The 26,714-nt window shown below is 48.7% G+C and overlaps 1 protein-coding gene across 8 annotated transcripts in view; it reads left to right on the forward strand.

The window, feature by feature from the left end:
• LOC101950806 (uncharacterized) overlaps positions 1-25,283 on the forward strand; it is a 57,064-nt gene extending 31,781 nt beyond the window's left edge. For 3 of the 8 annotated variants that reach the window (XM_065594228.1, XM_065594225.1, XM_065594229.1), the window contains 15 exons: positions 58-219; positions 1,112-1,174; positions 1,617-1,829; positions 4,133-4,243; positions 5,065-5,175; positions 6,101-6,166; positions 6,713-6,775; positions 7,664-7,746; positions 13,019-13,083; positions 14,246-14,469; positions 17,275-17,528; positions 19,592-19,720; positions 20,669-20,810; positions 22,905-22,946; positions 23,245-25,283. In XM_065594228.1, the coding sequence (XP_065450300.1) occupies positions 58-219; positions 1,112-1,174; positions 1,617-1,829; positions 4,133-4,243; positions 5,065-5,175; positions 6,101-6,166; positions 6,713-6,775; positions 7,664-7,746; positions 13,019-13,083; positions 14,246-14,469; positions 17,275-17,528; positions 19,592-19,720; positions 20,669-20,810; positions 22,905-22,946; positions 23,245-23,504 (1,988 nt within the window). In that variant the 3' untranslated portion in view covers positions 23,505-25,283. The other 5 variants (XM_065594227.1, XM_065594226.1, XM_065594231.1 and 2 more) reach the window with 5 other exon arrangements.
• The last annotated feature ends 1,431 nt before the right edge of the window (positions 25,284-26,714 follow it).

The following is a 26,714-nucleotide window of genomic DNA, read 5'->3' on the forward strand; positions in this document are numbered from 1 at the left end:
GAGCCTTGCAACCAAACCCCGTGTTTCAGTGGGGTGTTTTTATGTCCCTTGGCTCAGAGGAACATTTTGTGGAGCGGCACCGGGAGCAGCTGATTCAACGCGCCTCTTCAGTTGACACAATCCTGGGTGTGCTGAGGCGGAGCCATTACCCGTTGGACGCGATGCCGCCGTCCGTGGGGCTGGAGACAACAAACAAAAGCCTCCCTGAAGAGCCAGAGGGTAAAATCAAATAGGGGAAAATGACTTCCCACTGCACCCCCAGGGGGCTGCACCCCAAGTCCCTCCCACCAGGGTCACTAGCTAGGGTTGCCAACTCCCCCGGACCAGACGCCATTTTGTGGCAACAGTGTCCCCATTTTCAGCAATGGCGTCCGGTCCGGGAGCATTGGCAACCCGATCACTATCTCTGCTCTAGGCTATTACCCCACTTGCTGGGACTGGACGCTGTTTTTTAAGAAGCTGGGTGGTGCCAGGGCAGGAGCTGCAAGTGGGGTATAAATCACCCAGTAGCTTTAACTCTTCAATGACCAAACTAGTGACTCTGAAAAGATCCCGAGACTCCATGAATCCCAGTGAGCACTTCTCTGCTGCTATTGGTGTTAGGTGGAAGGTGTCCAGATGCTATGGGGATGGGGGGGCAGGATGAAACTGATGACAGCATAGATCCGCAGAGCTGCCCTGTGTCAGGTTAAGCAGAAGGGGGTGGGGCAGAGAGAAAGCCGCTTCCCCAGACCTGGGGGGAGGGAGGTCCATAGGGGAAACAGCCACTGTGCTGAGCCCCTGGCTGTTGGCAGAGCTGATGGCACAGCAACCGGAGATCAGGTCCGAGCTCCACCCTCAGCTCCTCCTACTCTGGTTCTGACACCCTCGGGCCGGCTTCATCTGTGGACTGGGTCCCTGCAAAGACGGCAGAGGGAGCAGTGGGCCAGAAGGAAGGGATCTGGGGGTCAAATCCAGTTTTACCTGTGGGTATGACCTGCCCAGACCTGTTCAAAACCTGATAGACATTGAGATGGAAAACGTAGGAGGGTTGTACCCACAGCAGGGTGGAAAGCCAAGATGGCTGCTAGATGAACCGTGATGGAACTAACAGCCAACCTTGTTATTTCAGGAACCAGATGGAGAATATGGAACCACTGGAGACTTCCCCCATTCTTCAAAGTACCCTTTAAATGTGGGCATGTCTGCCTGATTTGTGTGTGTGGGGGGGCGGGAGGGCTCTGGGTCTCCTCCCTGCTTTGTGCCCACCCACGAGGAGGAGGCAGCACTACAGTTCCTGGGCTCCCCCACCCGTGCAGGATCTGTGCTGCTTTCTGCATCCCAAGAGCCAGCCCCAACAGTGGGGGGAGGGGAACAGACAATGGTTTGGTCCAGGTGAGCACTAAGTGGGGATTCACAACAGGAGGAGGACGCTTTATGGGGAAAACTCTTTTCATTGTTTCCTCCCCAGCCACAGAGGAGGCAGAGTTGTGGGGGTGGGGGGATAAGTGGGGAGGAGGAACGTGACCACCCCACCCATTTCCCTGTGCCAGTAACACATGATCCCTAAAACGTTAGTTCAGGATTTATTTTCAATGACATCTCAGAGAAACATTCTCTCAATTGGTTTCAAAAAGCATCGAAGCGACGTACCGGCAGAGGTGAACTCCTCCGGAATCAGCTGTACATACTGAACGATGAGCAATACCAGACGATCAGAGCTGAGAAAACCAGCCAGGAGAAGATGCGGAAGCTGTACGAGCTGGTGCCGGGCTGGGATGAATGGCACAAGGACCGGCTCTACCAGGCGCTGATGGAAACAAACAGAGACCTGGTTGAAGAGCTGAAGGGTAAATAAATGACATCAGGGAAATCCGTTCCCCATGCTCCCCATCATGAACCCTGATCCCATCCCAAGGGGGACACTCGATCACCTCTCTGGCTGTTCATCCCTCGCCCATCACTGCAGCATCCGAGCTGGGCACGGATTATTACGCCACCCTCACGACACTATAATGTGCAGTGAGCCTGTGGGAGCGTTTGCCCCCTGGGCTGAGATTATTTCAGCATTTGGTGCTGTCGGGTCCATTCCAGACAGAGCCGGCTCTGGTTGCACAGCGCAGAGCTGGGCTGCACATTGCCCTATAGGCTGGGGCTCAGTTCTGCAGGCAGCTCCGCCTCCCATCCATGGGAACTACACATGCACTCGTCCTGGCTGGATCAGGACCCTGGGTACTTTGGCTTGTTGTGTAGGTTTGAGGTATTTGTAACCTCAGTTCTGCAGGCAGCTCCCATTCCTGTCCATGGGATCTATGCAACCCCTCGTGAGGTGCGGCGGCGGGGATCAGGCATCTGGGGGTTGCTTTGGCTTGTTATGTAGGTTGGGGTATTTGTAACCTGTTGTCAGATTCTAACCCCTCCAAAATATGGGAGGGGATGGAGTTTGGCCCCGGCCAAAACCTCAGATCTAAATTTTTTTTACCAAAGAGAGTGAAGGTGTGAGTTAAAAAGGGCAGTGGTGGATGGTGTCTAGAGTGCGTGGTGGGGTTGCATGTACCTCCCCCCCGCTCTCCACCCTTGAGCTCCTACCATCTTTGTTGGATGAGCAACATTTCTCCCCCATCCCTGCTCGTTTCTCTACCAAGGTCTGGATTCCTCCTGGTGAAGAAGCAGGTAAGGGGAGAGAAGGGACTCTTGGTCCCAGAGAGAGGGGCAGGGCCTGCCCAGGGGTGGGGAATCACAGAAGTGTAGGACTGGAAGGGACCTCCATATATCATCTAGTGCAGTCCCCTGTACTGAAGGCAGGACTGGACCATCCCTGACAGGTGTTTGTCTAACCCAAATGTGGGAGCTGGATTGAGGGTAAAATCAAATAGGGGAAAATGACTTCCCACTGCACCGCCAGGGGGCTGCACCCCAAGTCCCTCCCACGAGGGTCACTAGCTAGGGTTGCCAACTCCCCCGGACCAGATGCCATTTTGTGGCAACAGTGTCCTCATTTTCAGCAATGGCGTCCGGTCCGGGAGCATTGGCAACCCGATCACTATCTCTGCTCTAGGCTATTATCCCACTTGCTGGGACTGGAGGCTGTTTTTTAAGCAGCTGGGTGGTGCCAGGGTGGGAGCTGCAGGGGGATATAAATCGCCCTGTAGCTTTAACTCTTCAATGACGAAACTAGTGTCGTGGTGAAAATCACCCACGCATTGATTTTAGTTCACAGACTCAAGCCTGAGGCCAGTTTATTGCAATACATACCAACGCGTTGGGGTAGCAGTCCGAAAACCACCACACCTAGCACAGCACGCAGGCTGCTTTATTCCGTCAAACCGCAAGCATAGTACAAATAATACGTCAAATAATACGTCATTTATGCGAAAATAAGAATAGGGGTCTGTCCTTCTTTCCTGGTAGCTTCCTCATTATTTACGAGAATTGGGTGCCTATTGGGTGGTGGGTTTTCTTGGTGGGTGATACTTGGCACCAGTTAGAGTGTTGTTCTTGTCAAGGTACATATTGTTTTTCCGGGGTTGTACGGTTAAGGGCATAGGGGTTTATTACCGGACGCCCAAAGATGATATATGATTGGCTGGTTGGCAGATAGCTGGAACTATAGGAGAAGTTGGCCTTTACTAGAAGCAATTTCTTCATATAAGCCGTTATTATGTTTCATCAACAAGCGGTTATCATGTTGCTAAGGCCTTTCGCATTGCTTCCTTCCCCTCCCTCCTCTGGTCATAACCCTTGACCGAATTTGGCAGGGAATTGTACAGCTTAGTCCTGTTCAGGCCCTGGCCTGTACTGCCTTTTGTAAGGGCAGTCAGTATATCGAGCCTTTGTCAGAGCTGCCCTGTGTCAGGTTAAGCAGAAGGGGGTGGGGCAGAGAGAAAGCCGCTTACCCAGACCTGGGGGGAGGGAGGTCCATAGGGGAAACAGCCACTGTGCTGAGCCCCTGGCTGTTGGCTCAGCTCCTCCTACTTTGGTTCTGACACCCTCGGAAGGAAGGGATCGGGGGTCAAATCCAGCGTGCAGGCTGTAGGTTCGACACCACTGCTCTGTGCCCTTCTGATCCAGCGAGTGACGCTATCCAGAGTCCCATCCTCGTTCCCAACTGCCAAAAACTGCTGCCTTCATTTCTTCCTTTAAATTTGTGCAGTGTTTTCCATGCTCTCAGGGGCATGTCGGGGGACAGGCAGGGAGCTGAGTGTAGACAGCCGAGACAACCCTACCACGGCAGGGACCAGTTGCCTTCCTCCAGTGCAACACGGTAAGTATCTTCCCAAAGGAAGTACCAGGCACCCCTTGTGGGTACAGGGCACCCCTCTCCCCTGCCCCCATAGAAAAAGTGGGGTGGGGGGAAGGGGCCTTGCAAGCAACATGAATCTCCAGATTGACTCAGCAAAAAAAAAGTTTGGGAACATCTGAGTTGGAGAGTTGCAGGCTAGTGTGCTGTAGGTTTATACCCATTTGCCAGGCACTAACTGGCCATCTAGACAACCCCTTTAACATGTGTATTGGGCCATTGCAGCCAAAGGTCCTTCTTCCCTCACCGTACCAATGGGGCCACTGTATTTGCTCTTTATTCATGACAACCCCAGTTTGATAGAAGTAATGAGGGTTTTGCTCTGCCTCAAAAACTGGTGGATTCACACTTGGTTTTCACTCCCTGCCATCAATTCCCTTTTGTGCAGTGTCGCTGTGTGGCTGTTGGTCAGCTGCCATGTCCCATCCCAGACGTGGCTGCATTGCAGAACTAGGTTAAAAGCAAGTGTGTGGGTGGGTGGGTGGCAGGGGACAACGGATACTGGGCTAGATGGGCCCATGAGTCTGATCTGGGGTGGCAGGTAGCAGGTGGGGTCCCAGGCTAGATGGGTCCATTGGTCTGATCCAGTTCTCGTCCTAGCTCCCCAGGGCTGTATATCTATTAACTGTGTCCATGGGTGAATCCATCACAAAGGGGGCAGGATCCATTTTCCCTACTGCCCCATGCAGAGCTCAGCAGCTGTCACTCGCACTGGGCTATGAGGAGATTCACCCATGGGGGGCTCTGGGCTGTGGGTGACTTGCTCTCTCTCATTTGCTCTTTAGACTCCATGAGGAACCAGGGCCCCGTGTCTTACGCCTCCAAGGCTCACACTGTGTTCCCGGGTGAGGGCAGCCAAGTCACTGGACAAGCCCATCACAGTCTTGCCCCCACTGGTGAGTTCACTCTCTCTGACCCCCCACGCTCCTTTTCCTTCGCTGTTACATCCCTCCTCCCTTCCTCACATTTTCTCACTCCCCCACTCCATCCCTTCCTGCCATCCCCCGCATCCATCTCCGATAATTATAACTCACAAGAGAGGTCCATCCATCACTCACAGTCCCTCACTTTGTTATAGAAAGAATATTTTTTTCATGGCTAACACTAGGGTTTTCTCTACATGAACACTTAGTTTGCAGCAAGCTGGGATGTAAATCTACCCCGCACTAGCCTGTAGTGCACTATGTGTCCATGTGGACCCTGCTGCCGTGCACTAAAAGTTCCCTAGTGTGTAGTAGCAGGGTCCACAATGACGCTCAATGTGGGGTAGATTTAAACCCGGCTTGCTGTGAACTAAATGTTTGTGTAGGCAAGTCTCAAACTAGAGCTTGGTCAGTATTTTTCAGATTTCAAAATTTTAATTTCAAAATTTTCTTGCAATTTTAATGAGAGAAATTTGGGGAATTTTTTTTAAGAGTCATGAACTAGCAAAAAATATGTCAAGAAAAAAAACACACCTTTTTTAAAACTTTAATTTTTTTTTAACCAAGTTATTACTATTAGAATTGTGAAAACACCTATAGGTGCCCAATCAGAGATCGGTCTCTATAAGGCTGGTTGAAATGTGTCAGATTCTAACAATTTTGAATTTTAATGAAGAAGCTGGAGGAAAATTCAGCCATTTTTGCAATTTTATTTCCCTGTTTTTTGACCGTCTGGATTCAAAATGACTGAAGCAAAAAGGTTAAATCTAATTTGTATTGTAGATCCCACTGAGATCCAGACATCAATCCCAGTTTGAAAAAAACACCGGCTTCCTTTATAAAGTGCTATGAGATCTACTGAGGAAAAATGCTGTATTGCTCTTTCTCTCATCCATAGGACATTCAGGTCACATGGAAGTTCTTCATGATCAAATTTCCGCTGAAGAACTGACATCAGCATCAGGTGAGTGAGCACAATTGCCCAGGCGGCTGGAACATGCCCCAGTGGAAATTCACTGCAGCGTTGGACAAAAACAGCTCCAGGCCTGGGTGTCACAACACTGTTGCTTCAGGGGCCTGGGCTAATATTCTAAAGTCCTTCTGGACTTTTCCCTAAGGAAGGTGCCACATGGTGCTGGGACTGGATCCATTTTCCCCAGCCTGGATTAGACATGGGCACTGTCCTGGATTTCACTACCTCTGACTTCTTAAAATACCAGTTTTCAAGCTATTCACCTCCTCCTGTATGAGCGCAGAGCTAAGGTGATTTGGGGATATCTTGAGAGACCCCACTAAGGTCAGCAGAGTTAGGACCAGGTTCTGATCTCAGTGACCCTGGGGTTAGTCCATTTGGAGTCACTCCAGAATTGTATCATTGTATCTGAGATCAGAATCTAGCCCTGACTCCATTGTCATCCATGGGGTCACTCTGGATTTACACCAGGGTCACTGAGATCAGAATCTGGCTCAGAGTGTTTGGAATTTTGTCAGTTTCCATTTTTCTTTTCAGGATTCACCAGTGAAGAGACTGAATCCCACTCTAGTTCTGCTGCAGGGATAAAGGCGGCAAGAGGTGGGTAGAGCAGAATATAGCTCTGCTCCTCTTTATCTAACATACACACTGGCCCATTGCAGCCAAAGGTGATTCTGTCTTCACAGGACCAGTGGGGCCCCTGTTTGCTCTTTCTTCCCGACAATCCCAGTGCTATACAGGCGGGTAGCCTCAAAGTCCTGTTGATTCATGCTGTGCTTTCACTTCCTGTCCCAAGCTCCTATTTGTACAGCTGTTAGCCAGCTGCTGTGTCCCACCCCAGAGGTGGCTGCCCGTATATTCCTTGAAAGCATGGAAAGGGCTGGGGAAAGATGACAGTATGTTAATAATTCATCCCTCCCCAGGGATCATCTGCCAACAGACCCTCCTACCCTCCACTGGTTCTGTGGCAGGAGCTGCAGATAAGTGAGGTTAAAACTGACTGGGAGGGTGGAGAGGGGGTGGTTTGATGGGCCTTGCTCATGGTGGAGCAGAGAGCAACCAAACAGTCCCCTTGGCCTGTAGCTCTGACCATCCCCTGCTCAGACTCTGCCACTGCCCCCGTCACCTACATCAGGTTTAATCTCCAGTGCCTGCAGGATCTCTCTGGGCTCCCCCTCCCATCACTCCCCCAATCCACATCCTTCCCTCTCCTCTCCACTCCATGATCCCCTTCCCTAACCCCATCTGCCTCATCCCAGCCTCTCCCCCAGTGCACAGCTCTTCCCACAGGCCTCATGAGCCCAGCGCTCCCTACATAGCAGAAGCTTTGGAGTTGGGCAGACACACAGAACAGACCCGTCTGCAGGGCAGTTTGTCAGTGTAAATGCTCAGGTCCCATCACTCTGATTCAGGGATGGAGGGGGCTTGTTATTTGGTGCTGCAAGAATGTGACACATGAAAGGGCATTTACCCCCCTCTCTGCCACAGGTGAGACCAGCCGGAGTCAGAGTCCCACTGCCTGCCTCAGAGGACAGCACAAATGTAACTGGTGTTCCAGAGAGGAGGAGGAGGTGGGGCTTGTGGTCTCTCTTTCTCTCCCCATCCCCCACCCTGTTTGTCTGTTGGTCTATTGATCTCCCTTGAAATTTGTCTCTCTCAACTATACCAGAGAATCTTCTCCCTGCCTCTTCAGACCTGGGGCATCTTGGTCACCTGGGAAATGTCCCAGCTGATCACTGGTTCCCTCTGCCAGCCACACTGCCAGGCTCCCAGGCCACAGAAAGAGCCCCCAGCTGAGCACTTGCCCACACCTGCCCAGGTTCAGTCCTTGCCAGAGCTATTCACTGACCAGAAAACAATAACAACTACCTGAACACAGAATCAAGGTTTCCCAGAGGTATTTCGTGCCCTTTCAGCACGCCAAATTCAGCAAAACTCAAACTTCTAAAAACCAGAAAATACAGCCTTAAGGTACCTGCCCCCACAACCTTAACTCCACCCTTTTTGGACACTGTCCCAATATGCCCATACTTGCATTCTGCCTTTACTGATAGTGCACATCACATATGTAGCACTGAGGCAAACACACTCTCTTTGTCAAGGTAGAATTTGGTTTTGGTAAGATCTTGTCATGACCCACAGGTCTCAGACCCAGTCTACAGGGGAGCAGCCACCCTCCAGCCCTCCTACATGGGTCCTGATGTTGGCTTACCTAGGACCCATGAAGCTCAGCTACAGCGTGAGGCTCTGCCCCTGAGATCCAATTATTGGTGCCCCAAAGTTGCAGACTGGCCCAGTGGCCCTACTTCAGCCAGCAGCAGGAACAGAAAGCTGTCTGAATGACTGGACTCCACTCTGGAATGTGTGCATTGTGCTCCTTGATTTCCTGGCAGCCAGATCCCGCTTGACTCTTCATATCAGGCTTATGATTCCTGACCTCCAGTTTGTCTCCTGCTTCTGATCTCTTGGTATCCTGACCCAGCTGGCTCATGTCACCTGTCTTGTGACTGTAGACTGTGGCTCTGACCACTAGGTCTGGCTGCCCACCACCCAGCTGTCACAGCTGGATTCAACAGGAGCTGCATGCACCTGCTCAACGCTCAAACACTGAGCCTGCTCCCCAGAAACAACCCCTCACTTGTTCAATTTTACAATTCCTTCACTCTCTCTGTTACATCCCTTACTCACAGGATTCCATCTATCGCTCTGCTTTCACTTACCCTTCATTTAACACAGACTGCTCTCGTATCCCACCTCACTGCTGACAGTCCCCATGGCAAGAAGAACCGTGTCCTGCCAGTGACCTATCCTCAAGTTACACACGCACCTCTTTCCTTTGAGCACATACCAGGGGCTCAGGCCCACATCTTCTCATATCACAGTCACACCAAGCTGCTCCAGCTAACATCTCCATCATTCAATACAGCTACACCTAACAGTGAATGCAGCTGGAGTGCGTGCAGATAATTGCTAGTGACTAGTGCCAGCTCCAGCATGGCAGAGTTAAGATTGTGTATGTATTTACCTTAACTCTGTATTTTCTGCTTTGCAGAGGCTTGAGTTTTGCTGAATTCAACATTCTGGGAGAGCATGAGGCAATTTATGCTCTGCGTTATTGTAGGCTTTTTTTAGTGAATTACCGACTTTAAAAAAAGAAAGAAAGAAAATAGAAATATTGTAGGAGTCAGTGGTCATTTAGACAGTTGTTCAGCATGCCTAGGTTTGCTGTTGATACACTACTGGGGGTAGGTAATAACAAAAAAGACCTAGCTTTTATACAGCACTTTTCATCAATAGATCTCCATGAACTTTACTCCAATATCCCCATTGCACAAATGGGAAACTGAGGCACAGAGATGCAATGGTTTGTCCAAAGTCATCCAGCGGGCCAGTGGCAGAGTTAGGAATAGTTTCAGTCCAAGGGTTTCTCCACGAGGCCACACAGTTGCTCTGTGATTCCTCAGTGCTTCTGCTCCCCACCGTACATTTTGTTATAGTGGAATGGGGATAAAGGCCATGCTGTGAAATGTTTGCAATGTGCAGTTGCTAACAGGGGTCGGTGAGACAAATCTCAGACATGGTTTGCGTCCCAAACCTAGGCAGTTTTATTCCATGGTTGTTACAGTAACTTTAGGCAGCTGAGTGGAGAGACTGGGCACCTCTCCTTTTCCAGACTCTGCACAACCATTCTCCACAATTTGTAGTCCCACCACTTTTGCCAGCTCACCCTTCCCATCCCATTAAGACATTAGTTGCACTGTAGAAGCCATTAACATGTAAGAAGTTGCTCCTTTCTGTCTCCTGACCTGTGCTGCTGTGTGAACATATCACAAGCAGCAGTTTGCTCTAGGGCCATACACTACCTTTTTTAATGTAGCCTGAGCTTGCCCCCGCCCCACACACACACATTTCAGCCAGGCTTCCCAGCCATACCTCAGGCTCACCCAGTTCATCTCCCCCACCAACTGGACCCCTTCCCCCACCCACTCTGTCACCCACAGAGGGACAGAGCCCTCCCTATCCCTGCTTACAGGGAGGGGGCAAGAAGAGGGGCTGATACACCCTGAAAGGTTTCGCCTGGGATGCAACCTGGAACTGGGGTATTGCTGAGCCCTCTTTCTTACCAGCCTGGGCTCCCTCTCACACTGTGAGAAGCTGCAAAGCCCTCCAAGCTTCCCTCACATAAACAGCCACAGGCAGGGACCGCACCCAGTTCCATTAATGAATACTCCTGCCAGTCACTGCATGAACCAACAATAGAGAGGCTCCAGCCAAAATACCCTAGTTCCCTAGCCTAGGATGCTGGAGCTGTCCTGGCCTGCCCTGTCAAAAGCCCGACCAGTATATAAGGTGTTACTCAGTCTGCCACTTCTACAAAGGAAACTGGACATGCACCAACTTTTGTTCCTGAGCTGAGATTTTCCCCTAAGCATTACACTCAAACCACACTGTTTTAGGTAAAATGGGTATATATAGATATAGATAGATAAACTACAGAAAGATTATAAGTGATAGCAAACAGATCAAAGTAGATTACTTAGCACAAACAAAAATGCAATCTAAGCCTAATATACTAGATAGGATTTGAATCAAGCAGTGTCTCACCCTGTTAGATAGTATAAACAATCCATCCAGGTTTCATACACAAGCAGGTTTCCTTCTTTCCTGCCTGGCACAAGCACTTCCCTAGTTCAAAGTCTTTGTTCTTCCAGCGCTATTTACAGGTGTTGAGTTGTGGGAAGAGTGAGGCCAATTGGTGATATCACCTCCCCTTTTTATAACTTTTTCCATATGGTGGGAACCCCTTTGTTCCAAGCCAAGTTCCCAACACAGTTTGTGGACAAATACAGGTACCAACATGGTGATCTCATCACATGCCCTTGCATGCTTTGATGAGTCATGGCAGCCATTATTTACAGGCTAATTGAAGCATCCAGAGGTGAGGATAAGCTTTTCCTTGGTCCATATTCTTTGTCGATGGGCCATTCAACTTGAATATTCCATTCACAATGTGCTGGCCAGACTGGATGCAAATTACCCTGTGGGTGTTACCACAGGAGCAAACACATTTGAAATACAGGTATACAGCCAATATTCATAACTTCAGATACAAAAATGATACATTTATACAAATAGGATAATCATATTCAGCAAACGGTAACGGACACCTCACATATCTTGTATAAGATGCATCCTAATGATATCCAAATCTTATCACTATAATGGCTATGGGGTGCACTGTTACAGACTGCCCCCCATATCCTGGCTCCCACATAGGGGCCAGAGATAGGGGATAGCCCCCTGGGCCCAGCTTACATGGGGACAAGGAGCGTCAAAGACACCTCCAGAGGGGTAGTCCCCCTGAGATCCTGGTATAGACACAGAACCAGGGAACGTGGGCCTGATAGGTGCCCCCCATCTTTCCCCCTCACTCTGCCACCCCTCCATTTTAACCCCCCCCACACTGCTCCACTCCTCATCTCTACCCACTCCCCTGACCCAAGCATGCCAACCCCTCTCCCCTAGCACCCATCCATCTTTACCCCCTCCTCATAATTTCCTTTTCCCTCACTGCAGCTCCACACCCTCCTCTCCTCTACTACCTTATGCCCACTCCCCTCCCAGCAAGTGTTTGCATGTGTAACTTATTTTCTTTTAAAAATAGCTCAAACACCTTCTGAATGTTCAACTGTACACAGATCACATTTTCCCCATAAAAAAAACCAAAAAACAAACAAACAAACAAACATTTGACAGAGGCAGATTGTAGCAACATGCCTCCTTTTTTCAGATTTCTGCTTATGGTTGTAGTTGAACGCAGTACCTAGGTACACCAGTGATACCATCCCTGAAATATCCCCCTTGAGCTATGCAGGTCTTTGAATTGGGATTCACTATCATCCTCTTCGTCTCTTTCTCTCTGCCTATGCTCAGTGTAATCCCTTTAGCGCAGGAGCATTAAGGATGACCCTAAAATGAGAGTTAAACTTTTTTGCTGCTAACGTTATGACTTTTGCTCCCTGTAGCAGGGCCCATTCCATGCTCCTGCCTTCTAATACCACAAAAACCACCCTGACTTCACTGGTTGTGTGTCCACACCATGCCATTGATTTATGTTCCCTCCACCAACAGCTCAACAGTCCCAGGCAGCAATGCTGTTTGCAGTGTCCTCTGGGCTTTCTGTCCTTCCCCTTGATCTAAGAAGAGCAGAGCTCCCCCTTCTCTGAGGTCTTTATAAAACTAGGCAGCTAGACGTCTCTCCTCCCTTCATTTCCTTCTGTGCCTTTCTGATCAGTCTTGAATTGATGGTCTAATTGGCTCTTTAGTAATCACAACTAATTAGATCAGTAGTTTCCATTACCCCAGTCTGCCTTCTCCAGGGGAACTAATATGTGTCAGAGTGATCAGAGCCCTGCTCACCTGTGAACTCCCAGCACGCTGTCGCACTCCCACATGAGCTACTGGGTGACAGTCACTCTGTGGGTAACTCTCAAGTGACTGAGACCCTGATGTAATGATACTGGCCTTGATTTGAGGATCTGTGATTTCTGTGGGGGAAAATACATGGATAGAATTCATGGGCTTTAGGCAAACCATTGTTAGGGGCTGTATCTTAGGAACCCATGGTCAGTTGGATCACTAACCATCTTCAGCCGTCAGTCCCACAAGGCACACCAAATGTCAAGGCAATCTGAATGACCATGTAGATTTTAGTGGCTCTAGAAGACTCAAGCGTAAACAGAAAGCTGATGTAAACCTTAGCTAGAGCAGTCCTGACAGTCCACTATAATCCTGAGGGAAATCCCCAACAGGGCTGCGTTAATGCCTGTTCCTGTGTTTTAGGATCTTCCAGAAGAAATAAAACCAGAGATTATTCAGGACGTAGATGGGAACCAGGAAATGTACAGGTGAGAGCTGGGGCTGGGAGTTTGGTTTCATCCCCTCTGCAGCTGTCTGCATCTGGGAGCACAGGTCAGACCCTATCACACAGGGCACAGTGTCCCATGGGGACAGGCTCAATATAAACAGATACAGTCGATACAATCAGTACAGTAAACAGAGTAAAGCACTATTAAGTGTGGTGTAGATCAGTGATTCTCAAAGCCGGTCGGCCGCTTGTTCAGGGAAAGCCCCTGGCAGGCCGGGCCAGTTTGTTTACCTACCGCAGCCGCAGGTTCGGCCGATTGCGGCTCCCACTGGCCGCAGTTCGCCGCTCCAGGCCAATGGGGGCTGCGGGAAGGGCGGCCAGCACATCCCTCGGCTCGTGCCACTTCCCGCCGCCATTGGCCTGGAGCTGCGAACCGCAGCCAGTGGGAGCCGTGATCGGCCGAACCTGCGGGTAAACAAACCGGCCCTGTAGGTAAACAAACCGGCCCGGCCCGCCAGGGGCTTTCCCTGAACAAGTGGCGGACCGGCTTTGAGAACCACTGGTATAGATCAGGCTGACTCCTTCACTGGAGAGGACCCGTCTATTTTATTGGAGAAAACACTTTAGGACATTCTGCCAACTCATAGCACAGGGCTGTACCCCCACAGACACTGCCAGGGTGGGGGATTCGAGCCTTTGTATGTTATAAGAGGAACCTCTGAAATGTATTCATGACTGAGAACAGGGGTCTAGTAGGTCAGAGCAGGGGGATTGGGAATCAGGACTCCTGGGTTCTAGCCTTGGCTATAGGGGGGTCTGGTGTTGAGAGCAGAGGGACAGAACTCAGGAGTTCTGACTCTGCCACTGATTGTCTGTGTGCCCTGGGTAGCAACTAACTGCCCCTCCCCTGTGTTCCTCAACTTCCCCCTCTGTAAAACGTTACATACCTATCTCCTAGTGGGATTTACAATGATGAATTTATTAACAACTGTAAATCACTTTGGAGTCCTTGGACCCTAGGTGCTAGAGAAGGGAAAAGGAGTTTTACTATCTTCCTCCTCATATATATATATATATAAAGAAAAGACCATGATAAATGGAAGTGGTACCACCTGTTACAAGTTAGACCAAAAGCTGGTCTGGTTATATCGAGCATTGTCTAATCCTGCTCTCCCCTCCTCTTGTCACCCCCGGATATGCAGGGTTCATTTCTCTAGGGCAGGCTGGTTCCGTTGCCCTGAAACTGAACTGGAGTTTGAGGTGAGAGCAGCAGTGACCATCCGCTATGGATACGGCTCCTGGAGGCAGCATCTGACTGAATCGCAGCAGGAGCAATGGATGGTGGCTGGCCCTTTGTTTGACATCCGAGTGGAACCGACTGAGGCTGTGGCAGCCATTCACCTCCCGCACTTCCTGTGTCTCAGAGGTATAGTTGGAATCAGACTCAACAGTGTGACTTTAATCACCATTGTAATAGTATTAACAATAAGGGTAATCTTGATTGTAACCTTAAAGCAGAGTGGCCCAGGGAATAGTGCCCAGGAGTCGTCATCACACCCTTAAAGAACATCATAATCACCGCTATTAATGTAATGACATGTTAAAAGAATGTTTAAGGTTGCAAAGTCGAGCATTCAATAGTAAGGAAATGCTGGAATGAAGGCTGCCTATGCAATATTAATTCAGCCCCCTCTGTGACTAACTGTTAGCAATAGTAGGTTGTCATCTTCTATGTGGATTAGACACTAGAGGGGGATGGGGACACACACTTATCCCATGGGTAACGCAATGATTTGCTGACAGCAGAAGAATGTTGAGAATTGGGAATATAGGATTACATTCCAGGCTCTGGAGGGGACTGTTGGCTTATGGTCACAGACCTTTCTGCTCCCATCCCTCCCAGCCTGTCCCTGTTCCAGCCCTGCCTCTCCACCCCCCTCCAACTACTTGTTTCAGTTTCCTTGCCTAGCCAGACCTAGTCTTTTCCAACTGCCCCCCAGATCTGATCCCCCTCTCCTCCACTACCTGTTCCCAGTCCCTGTGGCCCACCCTCAGGCTCCTCATCCCATCCTGCTCTCTCTGCCTCTCCCCCAGATCTGGCTTTTGTCCCATTGATTTCCAGTCAGAAGGCCTCCTCCTCTGCGGTGCCTGGATGCCTACAAGGGGGCACTGATAGCATAAGAGAGAGGCTCCCTGCTCTCAGTTCTGGTGACACAGCAGTCCTTGGCTGTTGAGAGGATCAGTTGCAGGGAGAGCACAGATCAGAACCTGCAGGCCCAGGTTGGAGCATGCCCAGTGCAAAAGGGCATAAGGAGTGGGATCCCACAGAGATCAGTTCTGGGTCAGTTCTGTTCGATATCTTCATCAGTGATTTAGATAACGGCATAGAGTTTTCACTTATAAAGTTTGCAGATGATACCAAGCTGGGAGGGGTTGCAAGTGCTTTGGAGGATAGGATTAAAATTCAAAATGATCTGGACAAACTGGAGAAATAGCCTGAGGCAAATAGGATGAAATTCAATAAGGACAAATGCAAAGTATTTCATTTAGGAAGGAACAATCAGATGCACACATACAGAATGGGAAATGGCGACCTAGGAAGGAGTACTGCAGAAAGGGATCTAGGGGTCATAGTGGATCACAAGCTAAATATGAGTCAACAGTTCGACATTCTTGCAAAAAAAGTTATCATTCTGGGATGGATTAGCAGGAGCGTTGTAAGCAAGACACTAGAAGTAATTCTTCTGCTCTACTCAGCACCGATTAGGCCTCAACTGGAGTATTGTGTCCAGTTCTGGACATCACATTTCAGGAAAGATGTGGACAAATTGGAGAAAGTCCAGAAAAGAGCAACAAAAATGATTAAAGGCCTAGAAAACATGACCTATGAGGGAAGATTGAAAGAACTGGGTGTGTTTAGTCTGGAAAAGATACAACTGAGAGGAGACGTGATAACAGTTTTTAAGTACATAAAAGGTTGTTACAAGGAGGAGGGAGAAGAATTGTTGTTCTTAACCTCTGATGATAGGACAAGAAGCAAAGGGCTTAAATTGTAGCAAGGGAGGTTTAGGTTGGACATTAGGAAAAACTTCCTAACAGGGTGGTTAGGCACTGGAATAAATTGTGTAGGGAAGTTGTGGAATCTCCATCATTGGAGATTTTTAAGAGCAGGTTGGACAAACACCTGTCAGGAATGGTCTAGAATGATAATACTTAGTCCTGCCATGAGTGCAGGGGACTGAACTAGATGACCTCTCGAAGTCCCTTCCAATCCTATGATTCTATGACTCATCGGGGTTTAGCTGGCACGCTCTAACAAGTTTCTAGTGAACGTGTATAAGGTGAGATGCAAACTCGGACAAACTTGGGTGGATTTTCACAGGAACAGCATAAAGCACAACCCTGCCACATATGCAACCCCCTGCCAAATTTCAAGCCCCTGCTGCTAATCATGGAGGTGTTTGAGCTTCGCAAACAATAAGAATATTTTTAACACTGGCAAAACAATGTAATTTTTCCTTAATCTTATTCTTGGAAATGGCTGAACCATTTTTGCTGAAATTAAGAAAACAAAACAAAAAGAGTCATCCATCTGAGGCAGGGACCCGACATGGGAAACTTCAGTCCAAATGGTTAAAGTTTTTCAAAATTATAAGCAATTGTAAACAGGATCTTACATTTCCCATTATAAGGAAACCTTAGCTTAACACCGCCTACACTGCTGTGTGCTGCTAACACAGGCCCTTTCATCCAGCTCTTTCACCTCTCAAAGTAATTTAAATAAATAAATAAAATAAATAAACTTAATGGAGATATCCTATCTCCTAGAACTGGAAGGGAGTCCAGCCCCACTGCCTTCATTAGCAGGACCAAGTACTGATTTTTGCCCCAGATCCCTAAGTGGCAAAGAATGACTGGACTGTGAGCTTTGGTTATGCCCCAGGAGTGTAGATCTTATAGGACCCAGGATCAGGACAGACTGCCTGCATATCCGGGGGTTAATACACAATCAGGCGAGCAGTGGGCTGAGTTGTCCTTGGGAATTGGAGGGTCAGGGAAAGCAGTGGAGGGAAGGTGCCAGAGGGACCTTGTGAAAGTCAGTGCAGAATCCAAGCCACCCGCAGAGCTACAGGGATGGGTGTTTCCAGAACTCAGGTGGACAAACTGCCTCTCTGAATGCAGAATGCAGACAGGCTAACGGAGCCTCACTTGCTTTGTGACCCACTGACAGATGCCGACAAGTCCTGGATGCATATTGCCCATTTCATCGATGAAGGGATGATCCTGGAGAACCCAACGCAGGTGAAGTTGTTCCATGCTGTGCTGGAGAACCCCAGCTTCTCTCCGATTGGAGTGTTTTGGAGGAGGGAGAGTTCTGATCAGCGTACTCCGATCCATTCCATTGTACTGCTCTACCAGGCACAAAAGAGAGTTAATCTAACCCTCCACCTCTACCTGATACCTGATGACGGCTCACGGGTCAAGGTAATCTGTAGTGTGAGCCTTATGGGAACACACACTTACCCTGTTACAGTCTAACTCTCTCAGGGACAATGGGGCTGTTGTGAAGCACAGAACACACACAAGACACTTTTCCCAAAGCCTAACTCATTATTGCTCTTTCACTTAATCATACAAAGCACAAGAGAGCATAGATCATATAGAAAACAATAAACATCTTAGCTGCAATGCCCCTCACTAGCTCACCCTTCCCTTGGGAGACCGTCTAGGCTCAGGAAAACAGACAGATCTTGCAGCTGCTCCATGCTGGGTGGCTTCTCTCTCATCAAGCCTTCTTCCTCAGCTCATGTGACCTTCCTCTGTCCTTCTCAAAGGTTCCTGTGGGTCTCCCTAGCTTATATCCCCCCTTCCAACATCTGCTTTTCTTTGTTCTGTTTCTTGGTAACTTTCAGCTGCTTCAAAAACTGCCCCCTCAGACAGAGGAGGAAGTATCTTTTCTCTTGGGATGAAGTTGCTCTTTCACATAACTTTTGTTCAGTCATAGCACCATCATTATCCATAAGTACCTTCCTATTGTATCTGTTCTAGGAGGATCTGACCCAGCCCTGCTAGCCCTTGGTGGGTCCACACACAGGGTGGCATTGGTGCTGTCACAGTATTCCACAGTAACATTTCAGAATAGCTCCATAATATCAACCAGAATTCAAAAGTTGTACACACAGAGTCCTCAGCTTGTCACAACTCTCAGGGGGTGAGCTGGCCATTAACAGGGGCTGGGGCCCACCTCCCCAGGTGAATGGAATTAAGGGTAGAGTCACTAGACAGAGTCATGAGACACAATCAGGCCTGTTGGGGGGATAAACGCAGTTTTTGGGCAAAGGGGAAGCAGATCATGGAGACAGTAGGGAGAGTAGACCTGGGACTCATTGTTCCATCCAGAGCTTGAGGGCTGGCAGTGTGTAGGAAGAGGCACTAGGAAGGAGCCAGGCAGTCTAGATTATGGGCCAAACACCTGGTTGTGTAGGGTTCTGAGAGCTGAGAAGTCACAGGGGAGGGAGGGTTTGGGTTCCCCCTGTGTTGCCATCCTGTGCTGGGGACCAGCTACCTGTATGAACAAGAGGAAGATGAAGGGACTGAGGAGAGCCCAGGTGGGCTAGAAGATGAGCCCAGATGGGCTGGATGAATATTGGGAGATGACAGACCCTCAAAGGAAGGGCTGTTCCTGGGGTGAGACTGGGGTGGAAGATTTGTGTGTTGTTTCAATACTGGGACCACCTGGAGGGTTAAGTCATCTCAGTGACATAAAACGTTGGATGCCAGCTGTCAACTGTTGGAGAGAGGGAAACTGGGGGTACACCTGGGGAAACTGAGGCAGGTGCAGGGTTCAGTGCTGGGTTCAGAGGGACCTTTCTACAGTAACTGAGAACCAACCACAGTGTACAATTGGTGTGATCCGTGTTCACTTGCCATCATATAATAAAGAACATCTCACAACAGGGCAATCAGTTGTTGAAAGATTACTGGCCAAGAAGAACATAGTGAAACGTTACTGGAGACTGGTTGTCTCCATGTTCTTCATGCAAGTAATTTTCTCTCAGGAGGTTGATGTTCCACTGGGGAAATGATCTCCTACTTTTCACACGAAGTATCAGAGAGTGAGTTATGCTCTGTCCCCCTCTGTTCTGGTCACAAGTTCTGTGCTCTGGTAATTCTCAGATAACTAACATCAAAAACTACAACCACCCTGGCTCGTTCTCTGTGACATCTACAGACTTAAGCATCAAGACAAGCTAGAAATAAACAGGTTCAGTAACTTAGATGAGCAATAGGAAATAATTTCCAACAACAAATCTGAGTAAATCAGTCTGTTTGCAGTCAATTTATAAAAGAGGGCAACATCTGTCATATTAAATTGATTGCTACAAATTACAGTACCTTATTGTCAACATGACAATAATGAACTCTTCTCTGAAAGGCTGCTTTCTAGGAGGAGAATGGGAATTGAGACCCTAACAGATCTGGCTGAGGGACTGCTGTAGTATTTTCTTTTTGTATCTCCCAGACACGACTGTCCTTATGATTCACAGGCAGTTGATGTCTATGAAGAGAAGTGCCAGTCATGGTTTGTGTCTAAGTCTCATTTCACCTCTAAACCCTTGTGCTTCGGCTCTCGCTGCATTGTGTCCAGTCCATCGGAGATAACAGTAACACCCAAAGTAAGTAAAATAATGGAAGTGAACATGGAACTCAAGAGCGCTGGGCTGCAGGGACCTGGGCAAAGCACTCTCCTCTCTGAATCAGTGCTGACCCCAATATTCTAGTGTGGTGCAAGGGGGCCTGTGCTGCAGGGAGCAAGGTGGGGGGCTCAGTATAGGGAGGGGTGCTCTCTCCTGCTGACTCCAATGCCCCATCACAGCACTAAGGGTCACTGTGCTGCAGGGACTGCAGTGGTTGGTACAGTGGCTAGAGTAGAGTCCTGGGAGTCAGGATTCACTGGTTCTACTCCCTCCATCTTTCTGTGTGCCTCAGTTTCCCCATCTGTACAATGGGGATAATGATACCGGCCTTGCTTAGTAAAGGGCTTTGGGATCCATGAAAGGAAAAGGGAGTGTATCGTATTAGGGTAGGTCTACACTACGGCAGTAAGTCGCTCTAAGGTACGCAACTCCAGCTGGAGTCGACATACCTTAGGTTGAGTTACCACGGGGTCTACACCACGGGGGGTCGATGGGTTACCTGACTCTTCTCATCGGGGGTATAGTACCAGGGTCAATTGGAGAGTGATCTGCAGTCAATTTGGTGGGTCTTCACTAGACCCACTAAATCGACCACCGGTGCATTGATCTCGGAGCACTGATCCTGGCTGTAGTGTAGATGTAGCCCTAGTGTGTTAAAACTATACTGCTGATGTAACCAATCACAAAGCCCGAGTACTGAACACTGATGTGAGATATTTAGTGAATAATGCACAGGCTACTAGTATCATAGAGACGGAATATTTCCAAACATATTTACACAGATGGGGGCTGGCTGGAGAATGTTTTGTGGAATTAAGTCTTCTATGACCAGCTCTGACTAACATGCCTCACCCCCTTTCCCAGCCCTGCTTGCTTGGGTTGGAGGTGGGGGGGTCACCCCTAATATCACACTTGGTTTTCCTACAGGAACTTCCATTTTTGGATAAACCTGCAGATGCTCTTCAACCATTCACAGAGATCCACACCAAGGATGTAAAGGAGGAGCTGGAGCTCAGCCTGGTAGAGAAAAATGATGAGAAGCCGATCTGGGAGGCTGTCATCAGACCAGGTAGACTCAGCCTGGCAGTGAGGAGATATCTGTGTATGCAGCCCCTAGTCAGCATCTCTCATGATGGCTGGCACATACCTTCTGTGCACAGCAAGGCAGGATTTGGCAGTGTATGAGGGGACTGGGAAATAGATGGGAGAGGCAGAAGGGTACAAAACTCAAGTTTATTGTCCTAAATCTGTGGCCAATGAGAGCTTCACTGTTGTCCTGCTGCTGCAAAACGTGAACACTTGGAATTGCACGGTGACCACAGGGATATAGCACTCACCTTCCGCTATGGGCAACCCCAGGAATGAAGATGAATCCCCACTAGCTGTAAGGTGTCTAGGGATGTTGCTAAAAGTATAACCAATTGTTGGATTACACTTGTGGTTTGTTATGAAAAATATTCAAGAAACCAAATAACCCAGCTTAGCCAAATATTGATTGTAGTCATACGTGGCCTTCTGGGAAGTGATCTCACAAAGCTGACCTTACACAGTGGGCTTGCTTCAAAGATACACCCTCACATCAGCCATATTTACAATATGGTTGTTTACAAGTGAAAAGCATCACATAGGCCACCTAAAGCTTAATCATAGAATTATAGAAGATTAGGGTTGGAAGAGACCTCAGGAGGTATCTAGTCCCACCCCCTGCTCAAAGCAGGACCAACTCCAACTAAATCATCCCAGCCAGGGCTTTGTCAAGCCTGGCCTTAAAAACCTCTAAGGAAGGAGATTTCACCACCTCCCTAGGTAACGCATTCCAGTGCTTCACCACCCTCCTAGTGAAATAGTGTTTCCTAATATCCAACCTGGACCTCCCCCACTGCAACTTGAGACCATTGCTCCTTGTTCTGTTAAGTTCGTGTCAGCTTTGTCTTTATACTTCCTTGTAACTTTCCCATATCTTGGTTTGAATACAGCATTCCAAACCAGTTGTCCATGAAAGCACCTCCTAAGCTTGCACTAGGATATAGAATGAATGTATGATGTCTTTGATAGGTTCTCTATTCACTTTTGCCAAATACTTGTTATAAGGTATTGTGGGAGAGACAGCTTAGTATGGGTAAACAAAACTCTGGGAAGAACAAAATCCATTTGGTTAACAGAACTGCCTGCATGCTGGGTGTAGTACAATATAAATACCCACGACCTGGCTATCAGGGCCGATCATGATACCCACTTGAGCCGATCTGATTCCTACCAGCAGAGGGCATGAGAGCACAAAACACACTAGCCAGTGCATCTCTTGATCATGGATTTTCTCAGTAGCAGATCACAGGCTGACCAGACAGCAAGTGAAAAATTGGAAGGGGGTGGGGAGGTAATAGGTGCCTATATAAGGCAAAATCCTGAATATCGGGACTGTCCCTATAAAATTGGGACATCTGGTCTCCCTACAGCAGTGGTGCTCAAACTTTTTCAATCACCCCCCCCTTATCAGTAACTGAATCTGTCCGTGCCCTCCCTCCATTACTGCACAGCCAAGGCTTCCTCAGTAGCAGAGCTCGGACTAGGCAGAGCTGGGGGTGGAACTGGGGATGGGGAAGGAGCTGGGGCTAGAGGTGGAGCTGTCTGCGGGCGGAGAGGGAGTGAGAGATGAGCTGGGCCTGGACCCAAAGCAGGACTGGGGCTGGAGGAGAAGTGAGGCTGGGGGTGGAGCGGGGCTGGATGCCTGGCTGGTACTCCGTCCATGCCTCTTGTGGTGGCTGGCACTCCTTCCCCTCTGCGTGCCGCCCCCTCCATGCCCCTCTAGGGGGTTGCACCCCACAGTTTGGGGACCTCTGCACTACAGGATGGGGACCGGCGTATTCATATCTTTAGGCCACCTCAATGTGGAGTGAAGTCTTCCAAGTTCAGACTCGGCAGCTTCGGCACTTCCCTTTCTCTGAAAACTGGGGACTCTGTATGAGAGAGATCCTCAGGGATAGAGCTCAGCCCAGATTCTGATCTCAGAAACTCCACTCACATCAAGTGGAGTCAGGGCCAGATTCTGATCTCAGTGACTGGTGTAAAACTAAGTCCTCAGTGCCTCTCAAGCCAATCAAATGTAAAATGGCACCACATTATATATTAGTGAAAAGTAAACAACTTCCCTTTTTTCTTCCAGAGGACCTGATGCCTTCTGTTTCATCCACTAAGATGCGAACAGGTGGGTAGGGATTCACAGAGCTTCAAATGACAGTTTCTAAATCCAGTTCTTCTCTCAAACAGGCTGATTTCTCCTTTCTGAAGCAAAGAAATCAGGTGGAGAAATTCCTTATTAAGGTCTTGTTTTGTCCACATGTTCAGCATTGCTACCTCAGAGGTGGCTGCATTTGGGCACAGGGTGAGCAGTCCCTCTATATCCAGACTGCCAAGTGCTGGGATGAAACTCACTAGGGAAGTGTAAAGATTTATGTTCGCAAACATGCTAACACACCCCAAGTCATTCTCTCTCTTCCTCTCAGACACACATTTTGTTGACCAGCACCGAGAACAGCTGATCCAGCGGGTGACTGCAGTGGACGGCATCCTGGATTCACTGCATGGCCCCGTTCTGGATACTGAACAATACCAGCGTGTCAGAGCCGAGAGAACCAACCCAGACAAGATGCGGAAGCTGTACGAGCTGGTCCCAAGCTGGAATTCAGACTGCAAAGATAAGCTCTACCAGGCGCTGAAGGACAAACACAGTCACCTGGTTGAAGAGCTGAGTGGAAATAGATGAAGGCAGCTCTCCCTCCTCTCAGAGATTGTTTGCATTGGGAGGGGTTAATCCACAGGTTTTTGGTGTGAATCGGGTAACGCACAATATGCAAACTGCGATAATAGTGTGCACATGGGACACCTGTTCCATGTTTCAGTTTGCATCGTGTGTACACGGCAGAGGCTTGCTATGTACTATGCGTGCAGCATTCTCAGAGGGTATCCCACACCCCTTTGCCTTGGCGCTGAGCACTGTGCATTCTGTGATTGTTCTCGCTGTGAATTGTGGGATACGTAGCTGAAGCTGGCCGGGTTCAATTTTTAAAAAAAAAGAAAAATCCCATAGCTTGGTGCCATGTGCTGGCAACCTGGAATTTACAGATGCCGCTAGGGCTATTGTTCAACTGAATGAATTTGGCTTTGGACGTTGCCTGCTGCACTACCGCACACATGATAATAGAAAACAGGTTGCTGGAGCAGCTTCACAGAATGCAGCGCCATTTCTGGGCGCAGGAAACCAGCACAGACCAGTGGGAAAGGATTGTTCTGAAGACCTAGAGTGACCACCAGTGGTGAGAGAAGTTCTGGATGGGGAAGACAACTCTTTCTTGAGGTAGCACTGTAACCCTGGAGCTGCAATGGTACCAACATGTGCACAAGAAGGTTGCCATTGCCATCTGGAATCTGGCCACCCCTAAATAATACCAGTACATAGCAAACCAATCTGACATAGGAAGGTCAATTGATGGAGCCGTTGTCATGTGAGTATGTGATGCCAAGGAAAATGTACTGTCGCACCGGATTCTAAAGCTTGGTCATACTCAGGAGACTGTTGATGGCTTTGCACACGTGGGTTCCCAAACTCTACTGGGGCAACTGATGGATCACATGTGCCTATTATTTGCACCCCCCTTCCCCTCCACCCAAGTGCAGAATTTATAAACAGAGAGGGGATTCTCTATAGTGCTCCAAGGCCTGGTTGACCACCTGATATGTTTACAGACATGAATGCAGGGTGGCTGGATCGATGGTGATAGGATCTTTTCGACCTCAGGCCTATTTATCTTATTGGAGAAAGGACTGCTTGCCCCCAGGAACACTATGGGCATTGCTCCAGTTATCCTGGGAAACCCAGTTCATCCTCTGCTTCCTGGTTAACGAAGCCATTCGCAGGCCGCTTGGACAGAAGGAAGGAACTGTTCAACTCTCACCTCAGTAGTTGCAGAATGGTAGTGGAGTGTGCATTTGGGCATTTGAAAGAGAGGGGGTGCTGTTTGTAGAATAGGCTGGAAGCAGTAGAAAAAAGCATTCCAACGATTATAGCAGCATGTTGTATTTTGCGCAGTATTTGTGAGGGGAAGGGTGAAGGCCGTAGCCATGGGTGGCAGCTTGAGGTGCAGAGACTTGTGCAGAGGTCTGAGCAGCCAGCAAGGCTTCCCACAGAAAATGGAAACAGTCGGGGCAATATTGTCAGGGATGCCTATTTGCTCTTATCTTGAGTTCAGCCCTGATAATGTTCAGCCGTGTATCCAGCTGTCAACCTGTGAGGAGAGGGGGTTGTGGGAATGAACTGTGAGCTGTGCAGTTTTGTTTATTGGTGGTGGCAGAGGGACATTGGGGCAATCCTTGTTTTACCTTCCGTCTTTGCCTGTACCCTTGGTAAAACCCTGTGAATTATTTCAGTTTTACAGCTTTTCTGTGTTAATGCACTGAGTCATCAGGACTGAAGTTTTAACAGCTTTTGTTATGAAACAACAATCAATTGTGTAAAACAAAAATAAACTTTTAATTGAATTGACAACTTGAGGGAAACCTTTAATTAAAACAAAAGTCTATCAAAAATCTCCAAGTGCAATAGTGCAGATAGAACAGAACAGTGGCTGGGGTGCTTAAAATCACAGGCGAGTGCACACCTCACCTCTGCCTCTCCCTTCTTTGTGGGCCTTCAGGTGCTCAGTGGTGAGGCTCCATATTATCTGGGGCACTGGATGGTTCAAAAGAGCTGGGTTCCTGGTTCTCAGTGCCCTTTCACTAAAATGTCGTGTCTCATGATCCCCCTTCTAAAAATGAATGTTTCCAGGGAATTTCTCCTTTACCTGAGTATAAATTATAAAAGCAGTGATCTTGGAAATGCAATTTTGTTTTTATCCATGCTTATTGCACACTATTCATTACGATTTATCATTACAGTATTTTTTTTACATTATGAAAATGGCACCACTCTTCCAAGATCTCACTTTCGTACCTTGTGTCACTTGGAATAAGCCTGTTATAAGACAAGGCTCCTATGTTTCATCAAGGAGTATCAGATGTGAAACAGCAGGAAGGTATTTAAGAAGCCAACTCAAAGAGTTCCTCCTACACAAGCATTCAGGTCTTGAGTAGTCCAGGCAAACAGCGCACATTACAACAAAGCTTAAACGTGTTCTTCATAATAATTTTAAAAACAATACTAGCTGCCTATTTCATTTTAAAAACGGCAAAAAATATCAACCTCCCTTTCCATTTCTTACAAGGAGTCTTGACGTTTAAATCTCCTCAGTGTGATAGATGTGCTTGCTTTGATCTGCTTAGCTCTTGGAAGTCCAGGGGCTCTGGGCTGCTGGCCCCTTGCTGCCTGAGGTCTCTAGGGAGAGCTCTGTCCACCATTAGGGAATTTTTCCCTGAGAACCTCCTGTAACAAACCCCAGTTTGGGAACCACTGCTCTATCAGTGTTATAGAGGGTGGACAATTTATGAATTTGCCCTGTATAAGCTTTATACAGAGTAAAACGGATTTCTTTGGGGTTTGGATCCCATTGGGAGCTGGGTGTCTGGGTGCTGGAGACAGGTAACCTGCTGAGCTGTTTTCAGTTAAAATCTGCAGCTTTAGGGGCATGGCTCAGACCCTGGGTCTGTGTTGCGGCAGGCTGGTGTGTCTGGCTCAACAAGGCAGGGTTCTGGAGGCCCAGGCTGGCAGGGAAAATGGTCTCAGAGGTTATTTCAGCACATCAGGTGACAGTCCCAAGGGGGTCTCTGTGACTGAACCCATCACAGGGTGTGCAGGGGGATGGGACTAAGCAGGGTCTGAGGGTGCAGAGCAAACAGCCCCATTGTGAGTCCCCCAGGCTGACACAGAGGTTCCCATCTGAGCTGATGGGACGGGGTGCAGGGGGCAGCAGGAGCTGCCAGGGCCGGGGGCCTGGGAAAGGCCTTAGCTGGTCTTGAGCTGGGCCCTGCTGAAGCCCCAAGG

Source organism: Chrysemys picta, chromosome 4 (genome assembly GCF_011386835.1).
Source record: "Chrysemys picta bellii isolate R12L10 chromosome 4, ASM1138683v2, whole genome shotgun sequence".
NCBI classification, from domain to species: domain Eukaryota; kingdom Metazoa; phylum Chordata; order Testudines; family Emydidae; genus Chrysemys; species Chrysemys picta.